This window comes from Nicotiana tabacum, chromosome 16 (assembly GCF_000715075.1).
Source record: "Nicotiana tabacum cultivar K326 chromosome 16, ASM71507v2, whole genome shotgun sequence".
NCBI lineage: Eukaryota > Viridiplantae > Streptophyta > Magnoliopsida > Solanales > Solanaceae > Nicotiana > Nicotiana tabacum.
Window position 1 is genome coordinate 59572217 of NC_134095.1, and position 24977 is coordinate 59597193.

A 24977-nucleotide genomic window follows, 5' to 3' on the forward strand; every position below is an offset into this window, starting at 1 on the left:
ACAATCAGTACATAACTATTAGAATATGCTAAGGGAACAAAGCCCACTCGAAAATATTCAATTTACATCAAAAATCCTAAAATTGCTCAAACCCGGCCCCAAGCCCACGTCTCAAAATCCGACGAAATTAACATCATGGAAATCCTCATCCTCTCCCAAGTCTATACATACCAAGAACATCAAAATTGGACCTCAATTGCCCCTTCAAATTCCCAATTTACACTCCCTAAATCCAAGCCCTAATTTCCCAATTTTAGGCTTTAATTTCCACATATTTCATGATTAAACAAGTAAGAATCAACATAGGATCGAGTATTGAGTTCAAAAATCTTACCTCCAAGTGTTTCCCTTCGATTCCCTCTTCAATCATTCTCAAAAGCTCCAAAATTGCTCAACAATGGAGAAAATAGACCAAAAATCGCGAACTCACTTTTTAAACATTCTGCCCCAGGCCTGAAATCCTTCATCGCGATTGCGGGACTTCCTTCGCGATCGCGAAGCACAATCTACCAGGCCCTCAAATTTACTCTACGCGAACGCGGTGAGGTCCACTCGAACGCGATGCTCAGAACTGAAAACCTATGTGAACGCAAATAAATCCACGCGAACGCAATGCACCATTCGCCCAACTCACGCGATCGCGACTCATGCTACGCGGTCGTAAAGAACAACCTGACCTGCCCTCATCACATCCCTACGCGATCGCAAGACTCCCTACACGATTGCGAAGGAGAATTCTCTGCAACAGCTGAAACTCAAAACCTGCAACTCCAAATAATATGAAATGGTCTGATTGACCACCCGAAACTCACCCGAGGCCCTCGGGACCTCAACCAAACATGCCAACATATCCCATAACATCATTCAAACTTGTTCCAACCTTCGGAACGCTCAAAACAACATCAAAACACCAAAATCACATCGGATTCAAGCCTAAGAATTTCAAGAACTTCCAAATTTCGCTTTTGATTAAAAACACAACCAAACCACGTTTGAATGACCTGAAATTTTGTACACACATCACAAATGATACAACGAAGCTACTGCAACTTCCAAAATTCCATTCCGAGCCCTATATCAAAATCTCACCTATCAACCGAAAAATGCCAAAATCTCAATTTCGTCAATTCAAGCCTAAACCTTACGGACTTCCAAAATGCATTCCGATCATGCTCCTAAGTCCCAAATCACCTAACGGAGCTAACCAAATCATAAAAATTTCGATTTGAGATCATATACTAACAAGTCAAATCTTGGTCAAATTTTTCAAATTTCAAGCTTCAAACTGAGAACTATTCTTCCAAATTCATTCCGATTACCCTGAAAACCAAAACCAATGATTTACATAAGTCATAATACATCACACGGGACAAGCCATGCCCGAGAACCGACGAGCAAAGTGCAAAAGCTCAAAACGACCGGTCGGGTCGTTACATCCTCCCCCACTTAAAGATGCGTTCCTCCTCGAACGTGTCCTGAGTTGTTCCAAAAGCCAACCAATCGCTGAATAACCTTACCATGAATATACCTGGGGGTGATCCCACCTAATTTGCATGCACCTCGACTAATTTCTATCAAGTAATTGCGAACTTCCACCAGTACATATACCAAATAACTCTGCCCAACAAACTGAGGCAGAATTAGAAAAAATACCTAGTGTGTAATTCTTCGCCATTCTTGAGTCTGCTTTAAGTGCTTTGTTGCCCAAATTTTTTATAGTCAAGCAGGCAAGCACCGTAATTTCTTTAAAGTTTTTGTCGTACATAGAGAATCACTCATCTATGAAGGAATGACAAAGCTTAACATAAAAAGCAGCTTTGGCTCACTGGTTCAATGCTTCAAATTTATTACAGAAGACATGGGATTGAGTTCTGAAGGATACTTTTATTTTTATAAATTTCATCTTTCTTCTTGACAAATATTGTAACGAACAAGGGTTAAACCTTCGATCCCTTATTTGAAATGGAAAAACTAAACCATTTGAGCTGGCACATAATTATTGAAACAAGTAACTTGAAACCATTCTAGAATTGGATTATCCGATCAACCTTTAAACAAGTTATAGTAGTGTGCTTGTATTGTGTTTCTTTATATATGATGTTGTTATAGCGATTTATTAATTTGTTAACTTCTTTAAATATCGACATTGCTTGCAAAAAAATCCTGCATACGTCTCTGAGTACATGCCCATTAGAAAAGTATTACTCCATCACTTTTAATTTATGTGACACAGTTTGCTTTTCGAGATTCTAACTATATAAAGCTTGATCAATATTTTAAAGGGATAATATATAAGTTGCACCCTGAACGTGTCCCCAAAAGTTAGTTTTCAACTCAACCTTTACGGACGTTCTTTTTCCACCTTATATTTGTCCGAAATGAATTTAATATCTCCCTGAGACATATACAACTAGTCGCACGGTGGAAGGTGTTGCACACTCACCTTATGTCTTGGCCACGTATTACCCCCAATAGATTCAATTTAATTTTAACTTTTTTTTTAATTTTTACTCCTTTAGTCACGCCCCGACCTCAAAGAGTGCGATTGACGCTCATCTGAAATAACCCGGTCGAGCAAGCCTGTATAATACCTTCTACCCGAACTCACCCTATGAATAGAGAGGTGATCTATTTCATTAATTAGACTAGGAAAAGATCATGTGAGCATTACCAATTCATTACCGTTAGTTACATTATTTATAAGTCTAAAAACTACATACACTTTTATGGTTCGAAGTGGAATAAACACAACATTTCTAGTCTGACATTCGCAACACCAACATATAACCCACACTATGTCCACAGAACCTCTAATAGATACAAAAGAGTAATATGATAGTGACGATAATAAGGCCCTGGCTATACCTCAAAACGTAATACACAAAGAACAAAAGATACACGACCCCGAAATGAAGTGGGGTTCACCAAGTCAGTTGGGAAGAGAGTGCACCGCTATCACTGATCAAAGTCGCCTGCTGTAGAACCACTTGCAACCATTAAAGATGCAGCTCCCCTGGCAAAAGAATTATTAGTACATGTCGAATAGTACTAGTATGAAAAACCAAACACCCCTTCAAGAATTTGAACGTGCAACATAAATGTGATGAATCATGGAAACAATAAAAGAGCTTAGATAACCGTTAAATCCATTGAAAATTCATTTAAAAGCTTTCAATACATTTATAAATTTCAAGTTGGGGGATCCTCTGTAACAATCTCTACACAATGCGGCTCCGCCGCCTCATCCCAATGTATGCGGGTGGAGGTGTAATTACAATACTAAATTTTTTATACAAAGCAGCCCTCCCGCTTCACCAAATGTGTGCAGGTGGAGGTGTATTCACAATACCACAATCTCTACACAAAGCAGCCCCGCCGCCTCACTCCAATATGTGCTGGTTGAGGTGTATTCACAATATCACAATCTCTACTCAAAACAGCCCCACCGCCTCACTCTAATGTATGTGGGTGGAGGTATAATGACAATACCAAAATCTTTACACAAAGTGGTCCTACCATCTCACCCAATGTGTGCGGGTGGAGGTGTATTAACAATACCACAATCTCTACACAAAGTGGCCCTGCCGCTTCATCACAATGTGTGAGGGTAGAGGTGTATTCACAGTACTACAATCTGGATTCTCAAAAAACAAATAATAGTTGTACAAAATATTTCCTTTCAAATCAAACCCTTTGGCACCTTTGGCCATAACAAATATAAGTTCATAAGATTTTATCATATGAGATATAAGAATTTGATCACATTGACTTCGTACAAAACTTTCTTCCCAAAAGGGGTATGACGTAATTAAATCAAAATAGAGAATCATTAATACACGAGGGTTTTGACATGTTATGCAATTTGGGGATCAATTTACTAGCTTGAATATCCCACCTCAAAGGTGTTTCAAGTTCGGACGACACACGATGGAGTTTTATAAGAATACGAGAATTCCAATACTAGAAGAAATGTTTAGCCTTCATACTTCAAAAGAGCTTTCCGTGGTGTAACAATAATGTTCCGACACTATTAATGATGTCAATCTATAGAAGAGGGGAGAAGTACAAGCACGATTAGAGGAATTCGTATGGCAATGGCTGCTACAATAACAACACAACCTTTCCTCAACCAATTCAACAACAAAAACCACCCAAGGTTGTCCAACAGCTTCTCCACAATCCCTATTAGCTCATGTTTATGATATATCTACTCTCATCACCCAAAACCAACCCAAAATTCAAAATTGGAGAATTGTAGGAAGAAATTCTTACCTTTTAGAAACCCTAGCAAGTTCCTCTTGATGAGATTCCAAGGCTTGATCCAGGTTGAGTAGTGAAATCCTTGAATCCTTCACTTTTTCTCTCTAGAATAACCCTCTCCTCTCTCCAAAATATCAGATAATCCCTCAAAAATGACCTCTATGGCTAGATAAAATGAAATGAGGTCGGGTTATAAAATTAGAAAAATGAAGCCCTGATGTAGATCTACGGTCGCATAACACTTCCGCGGTCCGTAAAATGGGCCGTATAATGGCCCTCCGGAACTGGGCACTTCTGAGCAGGTATGCGACAGGTATGCGGTTGCATAATGGACCACTGAAAAGATCTTCTCTCAGGCTCCCTTCGTGCAGTACAATCCTTCCCCCCAATTAAAAAATTTAGATTTAGATAAATTAGTTTCAAGTTAATTGAGATTTTTGGCATTGTAATACCAAGAGTAAAGGGGTTGAGAAGAGAGATATGACTGTGGTTGGATTGGAGGCTGACCGGAGAAAATAGAAGCTCGGGGGCACCGGAAGAATTTTTTTCGGCCAACATCTGGTGGAGTTATACAGTTTAATTGAGTTTTTCCATGTTAATGCATTTTCAGGGGTTTTCAATTGTCAAAGTTGAAATACAACTGATGATTTTACAATCTCTGGTTAATTTTTCCATCTTAATTTTCTATTGGGAAGAGGAAGGAGGATAGGCAACAATGGAGGTTTTGCTAATGGAAAAATAGAAGGAAGAGAGAGGAAAAGTTAGAGAAATAAAAGGAAAAAGAAACGTAAAAGAAAACAGGGCCACGTCTAATTAAGTGTAAGGACAGATTGTCCAATAAATATTTGACACATATACAATTTAATGGGTTTATAATATTTTTAGGCTCTTCACTCACGTTTAAGAAATTATTTTTTTCCTTTTGTCATGTCATCTTTCAAGGAGGTATTAAATTCATTTCGGACAAGTATAGAATAAAAAAGGAACATCCGTAAAGGTTGAATTAGAAACTGACTTTTCGAAACAAGTTCAGGGTGCATCTTATGTATTTTTCCTATTTTAAAATATATTTTTAATCATATTCGCATGACAAATATTGCAACTTTTTAAAAATACTTAGTTCAACTAATCCAATTTAGCTTTTAAAGATTAATTGATTCTTGATAAGTGAAATATGTCATATAAATTAAAATAGATGGAGTAATAAGAATAATAATTTGACTAATCTAACCCGTATCAACTTTTTAATCTTTGATTATTTTACTTACCTTTTAATTCTATAATAATTAATGCTAAGGGTGAAGTTGAAAAAATGATAATTAATTTTCTGTTGATTTTCTAAAAAGATCAGTAGTTGGGAACAACTACTTTTAATATACATGACAACTAAATGGTTTACCAAAAAAAAAAAAAAGACAACTAAATGGGGACGGAGGAAGTATAATTGTTTCAAAGTTGTTCAAAGTTATGTTTATTTAAATAGAAATAAATATTTGACATATATATTCAGCGAAAAATGTTTAAGTGATCGTCCTTTTAACATTGTAGTTCCGCCCTGCAAAAGAGTAAAGACGGTACTCAATGTCCGACCGTCAAATTTTAGTATGCTAGCATTGAATGAGTTGCTGCAAATTCAAGATGAGTTGAATATGGAGCTCCCATTTTTGTATTCCAATTAACGAAAAGGTGGAGCTTAGGCTACTAAACTTGACAATTCATTTACTGCGGCATAATAATCTGATCATTTTGCGGTACCGAAAAAAATCTTGATCACATCGAAGGAACAATATCTCTGGAAAAAAATAAAGGAAAATACCTTAATTGACAAATATTGATAGGTAACAAATATTAGAATCGAAACCTTAATTGACATTTGACAAATAGGCAGTTAAATCACTTTTGCGCTCTAAGATTATTATTCAACTAGTAAATTTACCCGCGCTTCGCGCGGTCAATCATTCAAAAGTTTTGAGCTGAATTTCTTTTGTAATTTTATTTGAGATAGAAGAAATAACATTTTCATAAATCAAAAATAAAATATAAATTATAATGTATGCCACAAACGAAATTTTTTAAAAATATAAGGAAAAAAATTCATATGAAATTAATTAGCAGAAACAAATGCAATAAAGCATGATATTTTTAATAATATTATTAAATTCTAGTAATTATTTTCACATCTTGCTGAAACAATTCTTTTCCCAATCCTACCAAGATATTGTGGGACTTAGCTTAACTATCAATTGCTTCTGTAGCTATAAAATATCTCGTTACCATCTTTCTGTAATCTGCGAAGTGCCATCAATCAATCAAGACAATTTCAAATTGGTCGAGATTCGGCAATAGGATTTTTATATGCATTATGCTATATTTATGTCTAGTTTATTCCAATACTAAGCTTAATCCATACAAATATTTCAAATGGACCTTTTAGCATATCCATAGAATTTTGATTTTGAAGTTATTAAAATGGTAAGGTACCATACCAAAAGATAAATGCCTCAATCAAATTTAAGTTATGAAAGAGGAAATAAATATAGGCTTTACTTAAATAGAAGGCTAAAGAGCACTCTCATCTTCCTTGTTCTTTCAAACTGTTGCATCAAGCTTTTGAGAGGGCTCTAAAATAAGGTTTGAATCAAGCAAGAATATTTCTCCAACCAAGGGAAGGCACATAAAAAATCTTGATATTTGTGTCACATAAGTTATAGGTAACCATGAGAATATGCTTCTCCTGTTGCTATTCCCTGTAATTTTAAGTCACTAAATTTTAAAAAATATAAGGAAGAAAACTAATGAAAAAGATTAATAGAAACATAATGCAATAAAAGCTGACACTTTTTTATAGTTTTATAATGATCGAATGCTCGCGGAACGATCACCTATAAAATATAACGTAAGTACTCTAGCCTCTTTTCTCGTTATTATAAATAATACTCCATATTTTATTAGTAATTGTATTTAGAGGTAAATGTATATAATAATAACATTAATCATTATAGCTGCTAGTATTTATTAGAGATCTTTAGTCTGACGTTCATATTCTATTTTAGAGACCTTAGATAATTTTAAAATAAAGTAAATTGAAAATGAAAGAAGAAAAAAATGAAAAAACAGCACATAATTCTTGCTGGATATGCTCCTATATAATTGGTAATTTTGACTTCTCGGAACATAGTTCTTGGGCAAAAATTTACCTACACCGAATAAATTTTTACCTAGTTCTTGTTGAATATGCTCGTAGCTGCTAGCTGGTAATTTTAAAAAGATGATGTTTCTGACGTCCAATAACACAAGGTTAATAAAGTGGATGACTTTTGAGCTATTTGAGCATTAACAAAGGTTAAGACGATATGAAAAGATTTCATCATTACCATGCATGAGTAACGCCTTCAAAAAATAGCAAGCTAGACTCATTTTACATAACCAAAAAATAAAAATAGAGAAAACTAATAAAATAAGTCCAAATGAGATAAAAATAAAGTAATGTGCTAGATAAGTTTATACCCAAGTCCGGTACATGGATCAAAGTTCTTGACGAATGTCCTCAAGCTCAAATTTTATCATTTAAACCTTCAGAATTCGGAATAATAATATTTTCCATGGATGCTAAATACGAGACACTACAAAAAAACAATTTTGATTGTTATGAGAAGCAAGCAGGAATGAGAACCAGATCAGCAGATTTTTATTTCAAAAAGGGAGAAAAATTCTTCTTTCTCCTCGAAGTCTTTGCCACAACCACACAACTGCTAATCTTATATACAGATGGATGAAGCAATGTGGATTTAAGCATAGGGAAGTGGGAGGTGTTTTATTTTAGTAGGAGACCAAATATGTGAGAGGCTTTTTGTGATTTAAGCATAGGGAAGTGGGAGGTGTTTTATTTTAGTAGGAGACCAAATATGTGAGAGGCTTTTTGTAACTGATGTGAACAACATAAATATGAAATTAATATACCAGAGATTAAGCATTCGTTATGTTGTATAATAATAATGACATTCTCATGTCTTGTGCCTCTTAAGTTGCTGCTACTCAATTCATAATATTCACTTACGAATTATCGAAACATAATATTTCAGGAGGCAAATAAATGAGAGGCTTTTTGTAACTGAAAAAAATTATAATGAGATGTAATAAATTGATTAGAAAATGATCAATTTTCAATTATTAAACAAATTATATGAAAAAAATGAAGGAGGAAAAGCCAAAAAAAAAGAGAAAAAAGATAAATAGGATCCTTGGCCAAACAGAGTTGCCAACTCACCTCCTCTATTCCCTCTTATATATATATATAATTAGTTTCAACAATATAACATAATCAAATAAGATGTAGTTTAAATTCAAATTTTCTTTTTACATGTTGAAATTTACTTTTTAAATTGTTCTATTTTCATCTTGATTTTTAAATTTAATAATTATTCCTCCATTCCGTTTTAGTTGTCACTTTTCTCTTTTGCAAACCCCTTAAGGAAGGATAATTTAACAACATTATTTTTATTTATTCTTTATTGCGATTTATTACTAATTTTCACTATATTAATACATTTCCACATTTATTGGAGTGAATACCACTACAATTTGTAATAAAACTAGATAAAATTAATTATATAATAACATCTATAACTTTATTATTGAAATTAATGATATATTATTACTTTGACAGGGTAATATCCTTGTACTATTATTTTGTCGAGGGGAAAAGATTCCAAACTAAAGTCACTTCCAAGTTCCAACCCTGCATTAATTTTGGTACTAATTATTTTCAAAGCACGACCATCAATGAGACACCCCAGATGCAGCAGAACCAGAGCAATGCACCTCAAAGACATGGTCCCAACGCCAAAACTCCAATTATGGGTGGAAGACAGAGCACTATTAACATCTCGAAGCCCTCATTTGCGGCCACAGTTCAGACCAGTCTGGCAAGTACCTCCGACTCTAAGAAGCAAGTGGAAATCAGACATGGAACTCATCTTGGTAAGCCTGCTGTCTTTTTCAGTGCTGAAAACTATTTTGTGAATTTAGCCGAAGATTGCAAATGGACAATAGTAGGGAAATTTACCAAAGGTAGACCAAACATGGAGGAGATGAGAAAACTTTTCTTCAGCCAATTCCATCTCAAAGGACCTTTTAAGATTGCGTACAAAGATCATAAATGTGTTTATAATACTGATTTCAATAACGAGGTCGATTATAATCATATTTATCTTAAGCCTTACCTAGTTCTTGGAGGTCATCACATGAAAATACTCAAATGGACTGCAGATTTCAAACCGGAAGTTGAAACCTCCATTGTACCTGTTTGGATGCTTATACACCAACTACCTTGGCATCTGTTTAGATGGGAGATCGTTTCAAGAATGATTTCAGCCGCTGGACATGCAATTGCACCTGACCAAGCCACATACTCCAAATCTAGGGGTAATGTGGCTTAGGTTAAAGTTCAAATAGATCTTCTCAAGCCTAGACTAAATGAACTTTGGCTAGGTTTTAAAAGGCTCGATGGCAGTGAAGATGGAGAATGGCTTCAGATAGAGTATGAAGATGTCCCAAGTTATTGCAACTATTGCAAACTTCAGGGGCATAATGAAATCCAATGTTGGACAAAGGCCAGGGAGAATTAAGAAGCAGAGGGAGGAAGTGCAGAGCAATCCTGTATTCCCTATTCAGGAACCAATTGTTAATAGTGATGGCTTTCAGAATGTGACCAAAAAGAAAGGAAAAAGTTCAAGTAAAAAGACCGTAGGTTTTGTTAATGAGAATATGGTTGACAGAAATACAACTCAAAATCCAAAGACAAGTTCTATCCAAAATGTTAGGGAGGCTTCAAATCAGAATGACAGGGAGAAGAATACTTCAGGAACACAAGAGAATAAGAGTTTGAACCAAGAAACCAACAATGACATAATAGAGATCAGGGTTCCTTCTTCTGGAGGACAAGGGAACAAAATCACAGCAAGTGCTGCAACAAATAAGGAGACTCAAAGAAGAAACAATGGAAACTATTTCTATAAAAGGAGGTCAGATTGGGAATGCAACAAATCAGTGTTTTACACGAAGGGAATTGGGTCCAGTTGAAGTATCCCTGAGGCAACAGGAGCAGAATGCTAAAAGTAGCAAATCCAAATCAGTTAGTAAAAAGAATCCAGAAGTACATGTAGCAGTTCAAAAGTCACATGATAGATTTGTAATACAAAAGGCATCTCAAACCACCAACCATACGAGCCAGACCGATCATCAATCTATAGGAGATCAACAACTTACAATGTCACCAACTAGCCAGGATTCCCTTACTACTGTACCAGACTCACCTAGTGAGGAAGGTAACACCACTAGGGTTCATGATCCTGGTGAAAAGTTTTCGGATGCATCAAATAAGGGTAAAGAACACTTGTCATCTGAGGATGAAGACGATGATGACGAATATGAGAGCATAGAGGGAGATGCCTCTAGTGATGATCAGGGAAAGGAAACTACTAATAAATTGGTGGAACCTTTCTCATCTCAACAAAGCCAGGAGGAACTTTATGATGTTAATGTGGATCAGGAATTTGGAGATATTACAGAACAACATCACCTATCTCCAAGGGGTGTTACTAATGTGAGAGGAATAGCAGGGGGAAGACAAAGAGGTAGAGGTGGAGGCAGAAATAGCCAAAGTATTCATAATACCAGGGCTCAGGCCAAGTCAGCTAAGAACATTTCATCATCAACTTTCCATGATTAAGTCAATAGTCTGGAACATTAGGGGTGTTAGGACCCTTGGTGCTTTTGAAAGGTTAAAATCACTTAAGTTGTCCAAAAAAATTTCTTTTATTGCCTTGTTGGAACCCCTTTCCAACAGAAGGAAAATCCAAAAATATAAAAGAATGCTTGGTTCTGAGTTTTGTTTTGCAAGTGACAACAACAACAACAACAACAACCCAGTATAATCCCACTTAGTGGGGTCTGGGGAGGGTAGTGTGTACGCAGACCTTACCCCTACCCTGAGGTAGAGAGGCTGTTTCCAAATAGACCCCCGGCATCCTTCCCTCCAAGAACTTCCCACCTTGCTCTTGGGGAGACTCGAACTCACAACCTCTTGTTTTGCAAGTGAAAATAACAAAATTTGGATATTCTCTGATGAGTTTGTAGAATGTGAAGTGGTGGATGAAGATGAACAAGTCATCACTTGTGAGCTAGGAACGCCTGAGGGTATTCAATGCTTGGTGTCAATTGTTTATGCTAAATGCCAACACCAATTGAGACTTCCACTATGGGATACTCTTAGGGGTATTGCAGCTTTTTATAACCTTCCATGGGTAGTAATTGGTGATTTTAATTGTATTACAGATGCAGTTGAGAAGAAAGGTGGTCTTCCCCACAAAGCTTATAAAAGTATTCCTTTCCAGAATTGTATGGTAGACTGCTGCCTTACAGATGCTGGTTATAATGGTTCCACATATACTTGGTGCAATGGTAGGTCTCCAAAGTATAGAATCTGGAAGAGATTGGATAGAGCATTACTGAATCATGAATGGTTGGACATATTTCCTAAGACACAAGTGTCACATTTGAGTAGGGTTGGCTTTGATCATGCCCCCTTACTGGTTACCATTGAAAAACAGCATGGGCAAAAAAAAGATACTTCAAATTTTTGAATCTATGGACTGAACATCCTGAGTTTCTGGAGGTGGTAAACAATGCATGGAATAAGGAAGTACAATGAGGACCTTTTTGGAGTTTCCATTTGAAGATGAAGAATATTGTTGCGGCTCTGTCTATGTGGTCTAAAGACAGAATACGGGACATCTTTGCCCGGACTAAAGAGCTGGAGAAACAAGTGCTGATATGTGAAGAGAGATGCTTAAACTTCAATACCATTCAAGATAGGGAAAAACAAAAAAAGAAGAATAATGAGATGATTAGACACTTGAAGTTAGAAGAGTCTTTCTGGAGGCAAAAAGCTGGTTTGAGATGGGTTGCTGAGGTGATTTCAACACCAATTTTTTTCATTCCTCTGTCAATAGGAGGAAGAGGAAACTTCTGCTAAACATAGTTCAAAAGGGTGATGGATCATGGGCAATTGGGGAGGAGGAAATTCCTACACAAGCCACAGAATTCTATCAAAACCTTTTCAAGAAGGCCGATCAGAATATAAACCAAGCATTATTTAATACTATCCCTAAATTGATTGAAGAGTCAGATAACAAGACCCTGATTACTTTACCTACTGAGGAGGAAATTAAAGAAGTGGTTTTTTCTATGTATGCTGATTCATCTCCAGGACCTGATGGCTTCTCTACTAAGTTCTACCAAACATGTTGGGGTATTATCAAAGGGGACCTTATTAGGATGATTAAAACCTTTTTCTCTGGGGATTCCATTCCTAAATCTATCACCCATACATGTCTTGTTCTCCTTCCTAAGATTGATAATCCCAAAACTATGTCTGATCTTAGGCCTATTAGTTTAGGAAATGTGTCTTGTAAGATTATTTCTAAGCTTCTAAACAGCAGACTTTCTCCGTTGCTGCCTAAGCTCATCTCTTCTAACCAATTTGGTTTTATAAAGGGTAGGTCTATTAGTGAAAATATTATGTTAGCTCAGGAGCTTGTTCATAATATCTCCAAACCTAACCGGGGGAGGGGGGGATTGTAGTTTTTAAATTAGATATGCCGAAAGCTTATGATAGGGTGTCATGGGAATTTTTATGTCTTTCTCTTAGAGCTATGGGATTCGGGGAGGGGTGGATAGATATGATATGGAGATTGGTATCAAATATCTGGTATTCAATCAACATAAAGGAACTAGGTCAGGTTTTTTTAACTCATCTAGAGGGCTTAGATAGGGTGACCCCCTGTCTCCCTCTTTGTTTGTTATTTGTGCAGAGCTTTTGTCAAGATTGATGAATAAGTTACCTGAAAATGCTAATTTCAGTTCTTATACTGTTGACAAGCATAGTCCATTGATAATGCACCTCTCATATGTTGATGATACCATTCTCTTCACATCTGGAGATTTGGAATCTATTAGATTGATGATGCTCAACTTGAAGATTTATGAAGAGATCTCTGGGCAACTCAGAAATAAGGAGAAATCTTCTTTTTTGGTTGCTCCAAAGGCAACACAAAATTTCATAGAGGAGATTAAGATGATGACTAGTTTTCAATATAAATATTTTCCTGTGACATATTTGGGGGCACCAATTTATGTAGAAAGGAAGAAAGTGTGTTACTTCAATGATATGATTACCAAAGTGACCAATAGAGTGCAAGTATGGAACAATAAACTTATATTTGCTGGAGGAAGAGCTATTTTGGTCAAATCAGTATTATATTCTCTCTCTATGCACATCATGGCTGCAATAGACCCTCCTAAGACCACACTCAATCACATTGAAAAGGTGATCAGTAACTTTTTCTGGGGAGAGTTTGAAGGCAGACCAAAACACCATTGGTTTTCATGGAAGTCATTATGCTACTCACAAGAAGAAGGTAGTGCTGGCTTTAGATCTACACATGATATTTGTCTCACTTTTGCTGCTAAAAATTGGTGGAGATTGAGATCACAACAATCTTTGTGGAGAGAGTGTATTGAGGCAAAGTACTGTAAAAGGATTCATCCTGTGGCTAAGAAGTGGAGGCATGGGCAGTCTCACATATGGAGGAGACTTATGGAGATTAAACATATGGGGGAACCCCTTATCCTTTGGAATCCCAATGCAGCAGAATGCTCTTTTTGGTGGGATGATTGGCCTGGACTGGGACCGCTAGCTAAATTTGTGGCTCAAGGACCCAAGCCAGGAAAAATGCAGTTAAAACATGTCTATGATGGTGAGACATGGAACTTTTAGGAGGTTCGACAAGTTCTACCAAATCACATTTTGGATCAGATCAAGAAAGTCCCAATTAGCAGAGATAACAAACTAGATAGGCCTATTTGGAAACCATCCAATGATGGTAAATTCTCTTGTAAAACTGCTTTTCATGCGTTGAGACAAACTGGAATCTCATCCATGTCCTCACAAAGAATATGGCATAAAAAATCCCCTTTAAGGTATCTTTCTTCATGATGAGGCTTTTGAGGGGGAGATTACCAACTGATGAAGTGATAAGAAGGTTCGGCATTCAAGGACCTTCTAAATGCTATTGTTGTAGAGATGCACAAGAAGACTATATTGCTCACATCTTTTTCTCAAGCTGGAAAGCTCAATATATATGAAAACATTTCAGTCAGAGCATAGGTATTACTATCTTAAGCAACTTAAAATAGACATTGATGAAATGGTGGTTCATTAAGCCTTTGAATGAGGTGCACAATTTTGTTCTCCAATGTGTTCTTTCAATTATCTATTGGGAGTTGTGGAAACAAAGGTGTGCAGCTAAATATGAAGGTTCATTTGCTTCTGTACAAAGCTTGTTATATCGAGTGCAATCACTGATAATCATGCTTCTTAAAGTTCACTACAAGAGAATCAAATGGCAAGACGACTGGGTTGGAATTTGCAAGCTCCTCGAAGGTTTTAAACCTCCAATGAAAACTCTCAAGGTGATGTGGTCACTTCCTCCTTCAGGTAGACTAAAGCTTAACACAGATGGGAGTAGTAATGTTATGAAAAGAGTGGTCGGTATTGGGGGTATTGTTAGGGATAGTAGTGGAAAGCTTGTCATGGCATATGCCAAGGCTCCTCACTTCTGCACTAACAATACGGCTGAAACGCAAGCTGTACGTTTTGGAATTGAGTGGATTGCCTTTAATAGGATTCACAATGTAATTCTAGAAATGGACTCTTTATTGATTGTTAATATGCTTAATGGATCTTCTTCACCTTTTTGGTAGATTTATGATGATATTTTAAAGATGAAAAAGATTATTCAGAGTCATCGAATTCAAGTCCAACATTGCTATAGACAAGGAAATTCAATGGCAGACGCACTATCAAAATATGGTGCTACATTGGATATTCTACCTATTGCTACCATCTTCCTCAATGTTCAAGATTTACTTAAGGAGACTGTTGGGGTGTATCAAATGGATAGGAGGCAAATGCCTTCATTTAGATTCAGAAGATCAAAAATGAAGAACCTGCGCCTAGATGAAGTAGGATGATTATTGTATATATGTTGTGTTTGTACATTTTTGTCATAGCATCACATGTACATGGAAGACTCACTTCCTGCAATCATAGTAGTACTAACATAGCTGGCCTTTTTTGGTGTTAACTTATATTGGATAGGGCATGTCCAGTCCTTTCTAATTCACAGAGGAACATAGGCATTTGGTTCCTTTTGTTGTATATTTCTCATTTTGGTTATTAATCTACAGGTAGGGGTCTGCCTACCCCCTCCAGGCAATCACGCAAAACTTCTGCACTCTAGAGCTGAAATTTTTGTTTTGTAACTGGCGAACTTAGTTTTTATTTTGTAACTGGCGAACTTCAGCTCTAGAGCTGAAGTTTTCCTGATTTGCTCTTGTCTCACACATGAAAATGTATAAGCATCTATATTCATCTCTAATTACGTGTTACATTTTAGCAATATATTTTCAGCCAGAAGTGCTTTCTACCGCCAGTCGCTCCTCCTAAATGACCTATCAATTAATGAGGCTTCAAAATCATGTTATCTGCGAGAAGAAATTGGAATTAAAGCCTTTGTTCCCAATTTCTTTGGAGTGAAGCAGCTAGAGATCCCCATATTTTAGCCCTATTCCTCTCACTCTTCGTTAGTTTACTAAACTAGATTAATTCCCAAGTCATATACGTTGAGATCAATTTACCTCACATGAATTTTATTACTCCATAACAGAACTTTGTATAACAATGATCTCTGATTACCCCAAAAAAGAAGAAGAAGCACCCCCCAAAAAAAGAAAGAAGAAGAAGAAAACGAAGGAGAAGAAGGAGGAGGAGAAAGAGGGCTGAAGTTGTTTAAAAAGTGGATACAAGTTAAAAGTTTTAAAAAAAATGGGTATAGGTTAAATGGGGGCGACCAAATAGGGCGTCCCGTGCAATTTTTACTAAAGTGAAAAAAGAGCTTGTCAAGATTTCTACACTTCATATAGCCTCTTTATTACTCAAAATTAGTTTATTTGGAGTGTGTTTTGTTTAAAAGTGATTTTCTCAAAAGTATTTTTAGTAAGAAGAAGTTTGTGAGCTCTTTTGGATTGATTTATTTTAAATGGAGAAAAGCTCACTTTATACTCATTAATTCCAAACTATTTAACCTTTAATGTCATGCCCAAATTATTTACTTCTCCTACCCATGCGGCCCAAACTATTTACCCAGCCCGTTATTCATTTATTCTATTCGCACTGCCTCACCAACCGCAATAAAGGACTCATTAATTTCAAATGCGTCCAGTTTTTAATCCCTCTACTTCTTTGTCAATTTCACTGAAAAACGAATATGTGAATTTTTCTTCAGATTTTGTTTCTATCTTTAATATTATCGTACATGAGTTTCACTCCAAAATTCTCTTTATATATTAGTTTTTGTTGTATTTATTTGTATTTCTGAACCCATGTATTGTTGCAGTTATATATTAAGTTTTCCGGCTCTGAATTTTGTGTGTGTAAGATCCACCATTGATGAGCTTGAAACTCCTGTATTTAAAATTTTATTTAGAAGATTTTTTATTTGATGCGATATGGGTGCTATAAAATCTTGATTATAGTACCTTCAAGTAAGCTTCCCGAATCTGAATTTTTATATGTATTTGAATATTCACTATTGTTGGGCTTGAAGATCTTGAATTTAAAATTTTTATTTTGAAGATTTCTAGTTTGATTCAAAGTTGGTGCCGTGAAATATTGCTTATAGTACCTTCTGGAAGTTCATACTGAAATTTGATAGTATTTGGAGCTGATTTGAGGTGATTGAGATAGAAATTTCAGTTGAAAATTGAAGAACACATCTACCCAATGGTATACCTCTATGGTATACAATATGTTGTAGGAGTATATAGCTATACTGCAACAATATACTATTATAGTTTGCAATATACTGCAATGGTATATTGTAATAATCGAAGAAGAACACAGTTACCTAATAGTATACCGCTATAGTATACAATATACTATAGGAGTATATAGTTATATTGCAACAATATACTATTATAGTATACAATATATTGTTATAATATACTGTAATAATATGCAATATACTGTAACAATATGCTGTAACAATATATAATATACCATAATAGGATACTTATTACCCGTAAATTCACTTGCCTTTTCCCTTTTAATTTGCTTTAAGCTTTTACCCAGCGTGAACGGGCAAATTGAAAATTCAAATCTTTTTTTCGTTTTGATTTATTCTATGATTTAATTCCAAGACTTCTGACTTCTGCAAACATTAATATGCCATTGGAGGACCTTGAAGCTTTGAAACTCATAAATTGATTTGTTGAGTTTGTGGTTATTTTGAAACTCAAAACAAGAAAAAAAAATTTACTCTTTGCGTACAATTGTATACCATGTTGGTATAGCTATATACTATACTGATATCATATTTTAGTTAATATTTTTTTGGTTTAATTAGCTATATTTAATTGGTACACAATTTAATTTCTTTGGTAATAGTATAAAAAAAAGAATAATAAAAAATAGTGAAAACAGTAAATGAAATTAGATTATGAAGAGAAAAAGAATATAAAAAAAGAAGTTAAATGAAATTAGAAAAAGAAAAAAAATAAGAAGAAAACGAGAAAAAAAAGAAGCATAGAAATAACTTGGTAGTTTCCGCTTCTTCAAAACTGATTCTGCTTCTGCTTAAAAAATTTGGCCAAACATATTAACTTTGAAAAAAAAACACTTTTCTTGAAAAAAAAAGTGCTTTTAACCTGAGAGTAATTTGACCAAATAGACTAATAATCACACACAAAATTTTTTTCAAACACTTTAACTTTAAAAAAAACACTTTTCTTGAAAAACAAAGTGCTTTTAACCTGAGAGTAATTTGACCAAATAGACCAATAACCACACACAATTTTTTTTTTGATAAGTTCTACTGAACTAGTGGTTTGTTCTCCATTAACAGAACAACCTATGAAAAGGGAAAAATAAAGTGAACTTGAAAACGAGCTCCTTCAATTTCATGGGAATTTGAACCATTCACTCTAATAAAGCTAAAGCTCATATCCATTTCCTTTCATTAAAGGGTCACGGGAATTTGATTTGTGAATGTTGTCTTTCAGTCAAATCCTGTATTTGTTAGATAAAATTTATTAAACATTAAATATGTACAAATTATTAATTTAAAACTCAGTAACTTAAAAATAATTAGAATTCTCAACTCATGCAGTTCAAATCTTGGCTCCGCCTCTAAGTCCAAAAGCTATAAAAAATAAAGGAAAAGACCAAAAAGAAGTTTGGATAAGTAGTAGGAGTAATTATTTATGCTAAGTTTGAGTTTGAATATTGACCTTTAATGGTAAGACAACTAAATTACAACAGTTTGCTAGTGAGATTTGAAAATCACATCCATAATCTATGCACTTGGGAAATCAGCTGTACATATTTAGAATGAGATTTTTCATTTCCCAATTTTGTACTAGTCCCCTAATTGTATTTCTTCTTGTTTCTTGGGAAACAACCAGCCAGGACTTATGTAACAGCCCAGACATATCAAAAGTCAACAGAGTCCTTACGTTGATAAGGACTTAACTTCATCTTTGCTCTAATTGAAATTTTGAGTCCAAACAAAGACGGAGTATATAAGAGTCCCCAAGACGAATGACATAAGCATTGTAGACAAAGCGTACACATACGCCCTCCATGGATACTTACTTTCTCTCATTGCATGAAATTCAGCAATGAAAGTGGAAACTGTACTTAGACAACCCAGTAGCCCAAATTGAATACCAGAAGCAACAGTATCACACCTCTGCGTCTTAACCTATACCAAAATTAGAACAATATTAATTCTATAACGAAAAATATGTTGAACCTAACACCTGACGATAAACCTAATATATATTCAAGAGGCTGGCTATACTCACTGCTTTCTTCAAGGTGGCAAGTGCTGCCATGACACAAGCTGCTAATACATTGGCAATCAAAGTCCCGAAAGGTACCCATTTGAGCAAGCCTGATTTTCCTAAACCGCGTCCATTCAGTCGTGCTAAGAACCACCTGATCCACACCCCAAATGGACCAACTATGCATGCCAGCCACAACTGCGCTTTTGTGCTGCCACTGCTGAATTCAGTTACCTCCAGTCCTATACTCATACCCCAAAGCACAAGTAGAATGCATAGCAGAAAGAGAATAACTAGTACATAGCGCTTGTAGGTATCTACTCTCCAGTGGTAGTCGGTGCCAGAGTTGAATGAATTCATAGTGGCTCTTCTGTAGAGCCAACGAACACCTTTGGCAGTCTCAACCCCAAATATGAATGAGTAGGCAACAAGAAATAAACCTATGAGAATTCATAGCGTATCAATAATAAGTTAGAAAAGGAAACAATGGTTCCTCTAATAAGCCTAATAAGGGAGCTAAAGGGAAAAAATATCAACCAGAATAGTACATCTATTCGTGAAAACAGTATATACCTATAAGATAGCCAAGGACTACAAAAACCCACTGGTGTTCAACACTAAGATCGAGCATTTTCTGGTTCCAACCACTAAAAGTTGTAAGGCTTCCTAGAAAACCAGTTGACAATCCAATTGCCAGTGAAGTCGAAAATCTGGAAATGTCCTCTTTAAAGACCGCACCAACCCAACCCATCAAGAACGAACCGACCTTTAGCAGCCAAAAGAAAATTGTATGGGGTCAATATAACAAAATACAATTAGGACAAATGAGTCACAAGAGAAACATGATAATGGCTAGATCACTAGTTCTGGTTTGAGCTCACGACCTTGCTGATCAAGGATGTATGGAAGTTTAAACAAGCAAAACGATTTCAGTTACATATGAATATTCACATATGAAAACTACAAGAACCAAGTATAGTACTAACTATGTCTTTCACAATGTGTTATTCTGCATTGTAATAAGTGTCAGATTTGTCAAGCTTCATTCTATTCCAGAGTAGAATTTGTTTGATGATATCACTATGCTAAAAGCAAATGCATCAAGTGCAGTTTTTTCATCTTTTTCAACACAGATAAATTTTTGCTTGTAGAAATGAACTTATGTCACAACTCCTTTCAATAGCAATTTCTCATAGCTTAAAGAGAAGTAAGAACAACATGAGAACCAGGAAATTCAATCTGGCATTGCTCCATTACAGCAAGTGCAGTTTTTTCATCTCTTTCAACACGGATAAATTTTCGTGCTTTTTCGATTGGATAGGCATATATATTGCCTACTGCATAAAGCAGATAAACAAGCACATAAACAAGAAGAGAAAGAATGGTATACCATGTTAGAAGGCAGGTCCAGATACATATAACTGAGGTCACTGGTGGCACCAACTATTCTTGGCCCGAACAGTATTTGGAGACCATACCTCAACAGAACCTGCAGATAATTACATAATCAGATCCCTGTAAATTGTAATGCCATCTGGTGCTATTTTTCAATTTTCTAAAACTGTACAAGCTGATTCTAGCATTCCAAGCAAACACAAAGATGTCATCACACAGAAAGCGAACATAACAAGAGGTCCATATGGACTTCCTAACAAGCCAATCATCAAAAAATGTGACGATCCTACAGCTCTTGCTGACATTTGATAGCTATAGGCTCAAGAGCTTTGTTATGTACTGAATCCTCCCTATCTTTCCTTGTGTAAACTCATTGCTTTGAGTTCTTGCAAAAGGCAAAGCAAAGTACTATGGAAAAATAATCCTACTGTTTAAACCAAAGCAAAAATTTTACACACTTCAAATGCCTCAAGCTTAAAGATATGCAGACATGAATAGGTCATTCTTATAAATAAATCAACATTAACTTGTCCAAAAACCAGATCCCAACGATGAAATTACCTTCAGACAAGATATCAGCCAATGAGAAATAAATGCATCTTCAACAAACAAAAGCATCTGAAAACCACCAATCATAACTTCCAAAATCAATAATCATACCTCCATTTGGAAAATACAGATTTTGTTGTCATAAAAATCAATACATGAAAGAACTTCAACTAAACATGCCAATCGAAAAAACCAGACATAGAAGACGCTTTCAGGACAACAATTTACTAAAGAATCCAAATAACAAGAAGACACTGCAAAAGCATAGGAAATTAACCAATTTGAAATTAGTCCCAAGAGCAGTAAGAAACAATCAAATATACCGCTGAAGTTTAAATGCAGATGAAACAAAAGCAGAATCACAGGACGTTTTCAAAGCACCATACTTCCCTTTCGATTTGGAAAGTCAGAAATGTGATATGCAAAGTAAAGCAATAGATGACCAGTAATTTTTTTAGTGGACTCAAAAAATTAAAACATATTGTACATTACCCCAAGTATTCCAAATACAGCTTGGAACAAGAGGCATGAAGCATACTCCAAAACCCATGGCACCTCTGTTTTTTCTTCCTGCGTGGAGATCACTGTTTGTAAGAACAAATGTTACTGGAGATATACAATTGTACAGTAGATTGGAGTATCTACATCAAATATAAGCAACAGTTATAAAATGTGAAAAATGGCCTATTGATACTCACATTCTTTTTATGTTCAGTTTGTAAGATCAATTTCGACGGGGATACTGGAGCAACACTACTCATAGCATTGGGATCATGAGACCATCCCTCTGAAATCGGTACAACCACTCCATGTTCTGGTGCATTTTCACCAGTTAATCTCAGCCTACCACTCCCACTGTACCTATTGCTTTGAAGCTCTCGATCCCCGATATCTCCTGCTTCTGATACAGATTCTCTTTCTTCATCATCATCATTCAGCCTCTTGGGAAGAGAAAACGACAAACTCAAAGAACGCCTCCTGAGAGAAGAAGCGGCACTGCTTGTGCAAGATGATCCAATTGTTCTGAGCTCAGAATCCTTATTCTCACAATCCATGATCTTCTCTATTGAAGAAGAAAAAACTTTTATATTTAGTCAACTGTCAATTTAAGATGACTATCATAATGATGCAATTGGTTGCATAAATAAATGTCTCATAGCCAACTACTCCATCCTTGGAAGCTTACAAATAGCATGAAACAAGTGATACTACCTACTTAAAATGTAAGTAGCATGTCAAACTATGAAATAAAGTAGAATATGGCTAGCAATGAGAAAAGAATAAATAAAGCAAAGGAGATCAAATTAAGTTGACAAAGGGAACTGAATAAAATTAGAAAAGAATAAAATAGTATAAAAAGATCAAAACCTTCAGAAAATAAATTTGTTTGTTTTAAGTTCCCAGGTAATGAATTTGGAGAAGCAACAGCTTCAAAGAGTAATTCCCAGTAAAACACAGAAAACTTGTGCAGTAACAATTTAATGTAGAGTACAAGTCTATTCTTCCAGGAAGCAACAAAATGCACTTTTAATTAGGTCAGCTATAACTTCAACCTTGACTGCTCAAAACGAATTTTGTTTTGTTTTACTTTACCTAAAGAACATCTTCACATGGCTATTGTCAAAAAAGATGTCTTGTAATACATAACCATGTGCAATAACTCTTCCCAAATAAATTTATCATATTCCATCTATTTGCATCTCTAGTTTCAATGTCACTAACATGAATATAATCCCACCTACCTGTTTCTGAGGAAGTCTATAATAGAACTTGATTAGGAACAACATTCAACTAAAGTTGGCACTTCCTTTAGTTGTTTCAAGAGTACAAATCAAATAAAATAGAAAAACTTACAATAAATCTAGGAAAAAATAATTTATTAACTTAATTATTTGACATTAGTAAATTTCTCCAGGGAAAGGAACGTAAGAAGAAGTCATTTCGGGCCTTGCAATGATTTGTTACCATTATTTTTTAACAACTCAGGCACCCATGCAACAAAAACACAGTTCATGTACAAATTAAGTGGACCCAATGGCAAATTGCATGGTTGGTGGCTTTTAAAAAGGAAGACAAAAAGCCAAAAAGTGAAGAGAGATCTTGTCAGCCAATTACATCTCCCACGTAACCGTATAAATAAGAAAAAAGTAAGATTGTTTTAAGCAGTTGATACTATTGAACTATGTCCTCCACTAACAGAACAACCTATTTATCTTCATGGGAATTGAACCATTCATTCACTAATAAAGCTACAGTTCATGTCTCTATCGGAAAATAGACTCTTAATTAGATTCACTTTCAGAGGGCAACTCTTAATCTTAGTTTACAGTTTACAGAGAGAATGAACATTTCATTGTTTAAGAAAAGTAAGATAAACATAATTCAAACACAAAGAGAGATCTAACATCATAAGTCCCCATATCCCCCTCCATTCCATAATCTTACCTCTTTTTGCTAAGAGAGTAATTTTTCACAACAAAGTTTTTTAACATTTTTTGGCGAGTCTGGACCAGCTTAGGGCACCTCGACTACTTGCTATCTCCTACCAATCGCTGTCTATCTACTACTTCCTGCCAACACAGGTATGCGATAACTCTACACGCCAAAACTTAAGCCGGTGAAACTTCATGGTTTTACTCTCACTTCATTGACCACTAGGCCAATGCATTAAAAAAGAAAATTACAGCCTACATTTATCTCGGATAATTCCTAAATATCTAAATCAGAAGGAGAATTAATATGTATATATAGCGACCCGCAAATACTATGAATACAGAAAGCGAGAGAGAGAGAGAGAGTACCATGAATAATAGAAGAAATATGAATAGGTAGAGCCCTTCAGTGAATCAACAAACTGAACGGTGATTGAAAATTTTGAAATATGCTTTATCAGTAAACATCCAAACCCAAAAAACCTTTGAAAAAGAGATTTTGGGGGGGATGAAATTAAAGATGGTAATGTTATTTTGGTGAATGTTAGATAAACACGCTTTTACCCTTTTCCTATCGAAATGGGGAAGGATGAGAGATTGAGCATTGATGGTGCGGTATGTGGTGATTGAAAGAAGGGTTGTTAGCCTCTGCTTTTGATTTTGATAGAGAAAATAGACAGTTTCCTCTTCCTCACGTAAGTGAGTTGACCATCACACACTTTAATGCACAAAATCATTTTGGCTTTTTGTTGAAAGGTGCTGGATGTCTCTTTTCTCTTTACTCTTTTTCTTTTCTTTTTCCACATTATTAAGATTTTTACATAATAGAAAATAATCCGACGAATGTCTCTTGTATTATTGTGACTGACCCGGCCCGTCGTCACGCGAGTTACTGCCCCATTTCCCTCATTTTATGCTTCTTCATGTTTCGTTATCGGTATTCGGTGTGTTAGAATTGAATCGGATTGGTTTTGATAGGAAATGAGACACTTAGTCTCTTTAAGGAAGTCTTATTTTGGAAAAGTCAACTGGATGTTGACTATTGAGTTAGAGGGATCGGATGCGATTTTCGGTGATTCGGTTAGCTTCGGGGGTTGATATGTGGGTTAGGAGTGTGATCGGAATTGATTTTGGAGGTCCGGAGTGTAATTAGGCTCGAATTGGCGAAGTTAGTATTTTGGCGAATTCCGGTTGGTAGGTGAGATTTTGATACGGGTGTCGGAATGGAATTCCGAGAGTTGCAGTAGCTTCGTTAGACGATTTTGGATGTGTGTGCAAAAATTCAGATCATTCAGAAGTGTGTTGGTCGGGTTTTTGATCAAATGCGTATTTCGGAAGTTTTTAAGAAATTTAGGCTTGAATCCGATGTAATTTGAT

At 35.6% G+C, this 24977-nt stretch overlaps 2 protein-coding genes across 5 annotated transcripts; one reads left to right on the forward strand and one right to left on the reverse strand.

Annotated features, from left to right (window-relative positions):
• Positions 1-10528: 10528 nt before the first annotated feature.
• On the forward strand, positions 10529-14098 carry LOC142170259 (uncharacterized). Its single transcript, XM_075232123.1, has 4 exons — positions 10529-10895; positions 11398-11875; positions 12273-12817; positions 13134-14098. Exons 1-4 carry the CDS (start codon positions 10529-10531, stop codon positions 14096-14098), a joined length of 2355 nt encoding a protein of 784 aa, XP_075088224.1.
• Positions 14099-18614: 4516 nt separating this feature from the next.
• Positions 18615-24298, reverse strand: LOC107804297 (fluoride export protein 1). 4 transcript variants are annotated; one of them, XM_075232859.1, is made up of 8 exons: positions 24165-24288; positions 23970-24022; positions 21867-22231; positions 21661-21738; positions 20615-20713; positions 19798-19990; positions 19246-19664; positions 18615-19142 (listed from the first exon to the last, which is right to left on the reverse strand). In XM_075232859.1, exons 3-8 carry the CDS (start codon positions 22221-22223, stop codon positions 18924-18926), a joined length of 1365 nt encoding a protein of 454 aa, XP_075088960.1. In that variant the 5' UTR covers positions 22224-22231; positions 23970-24022; positions 24165-24288; the 3' UTR covers positions 18615-18923. The 4 variants fall into 4 exon arrangements, with proteins under 4 accessions (XP_075088960.1, XP_016483650.2, XP_075088961.1 ...); XM_016628164.2 differs by having other exon boundaries at positions 23970-24298; XM_075232860.1 differs by lacking the exons at positions 23970-24022; positions 24165-24288 and adding an exon at positions 23614-23632.
• Positions 24299-24977: the final 679 nt, after the last annotated feature.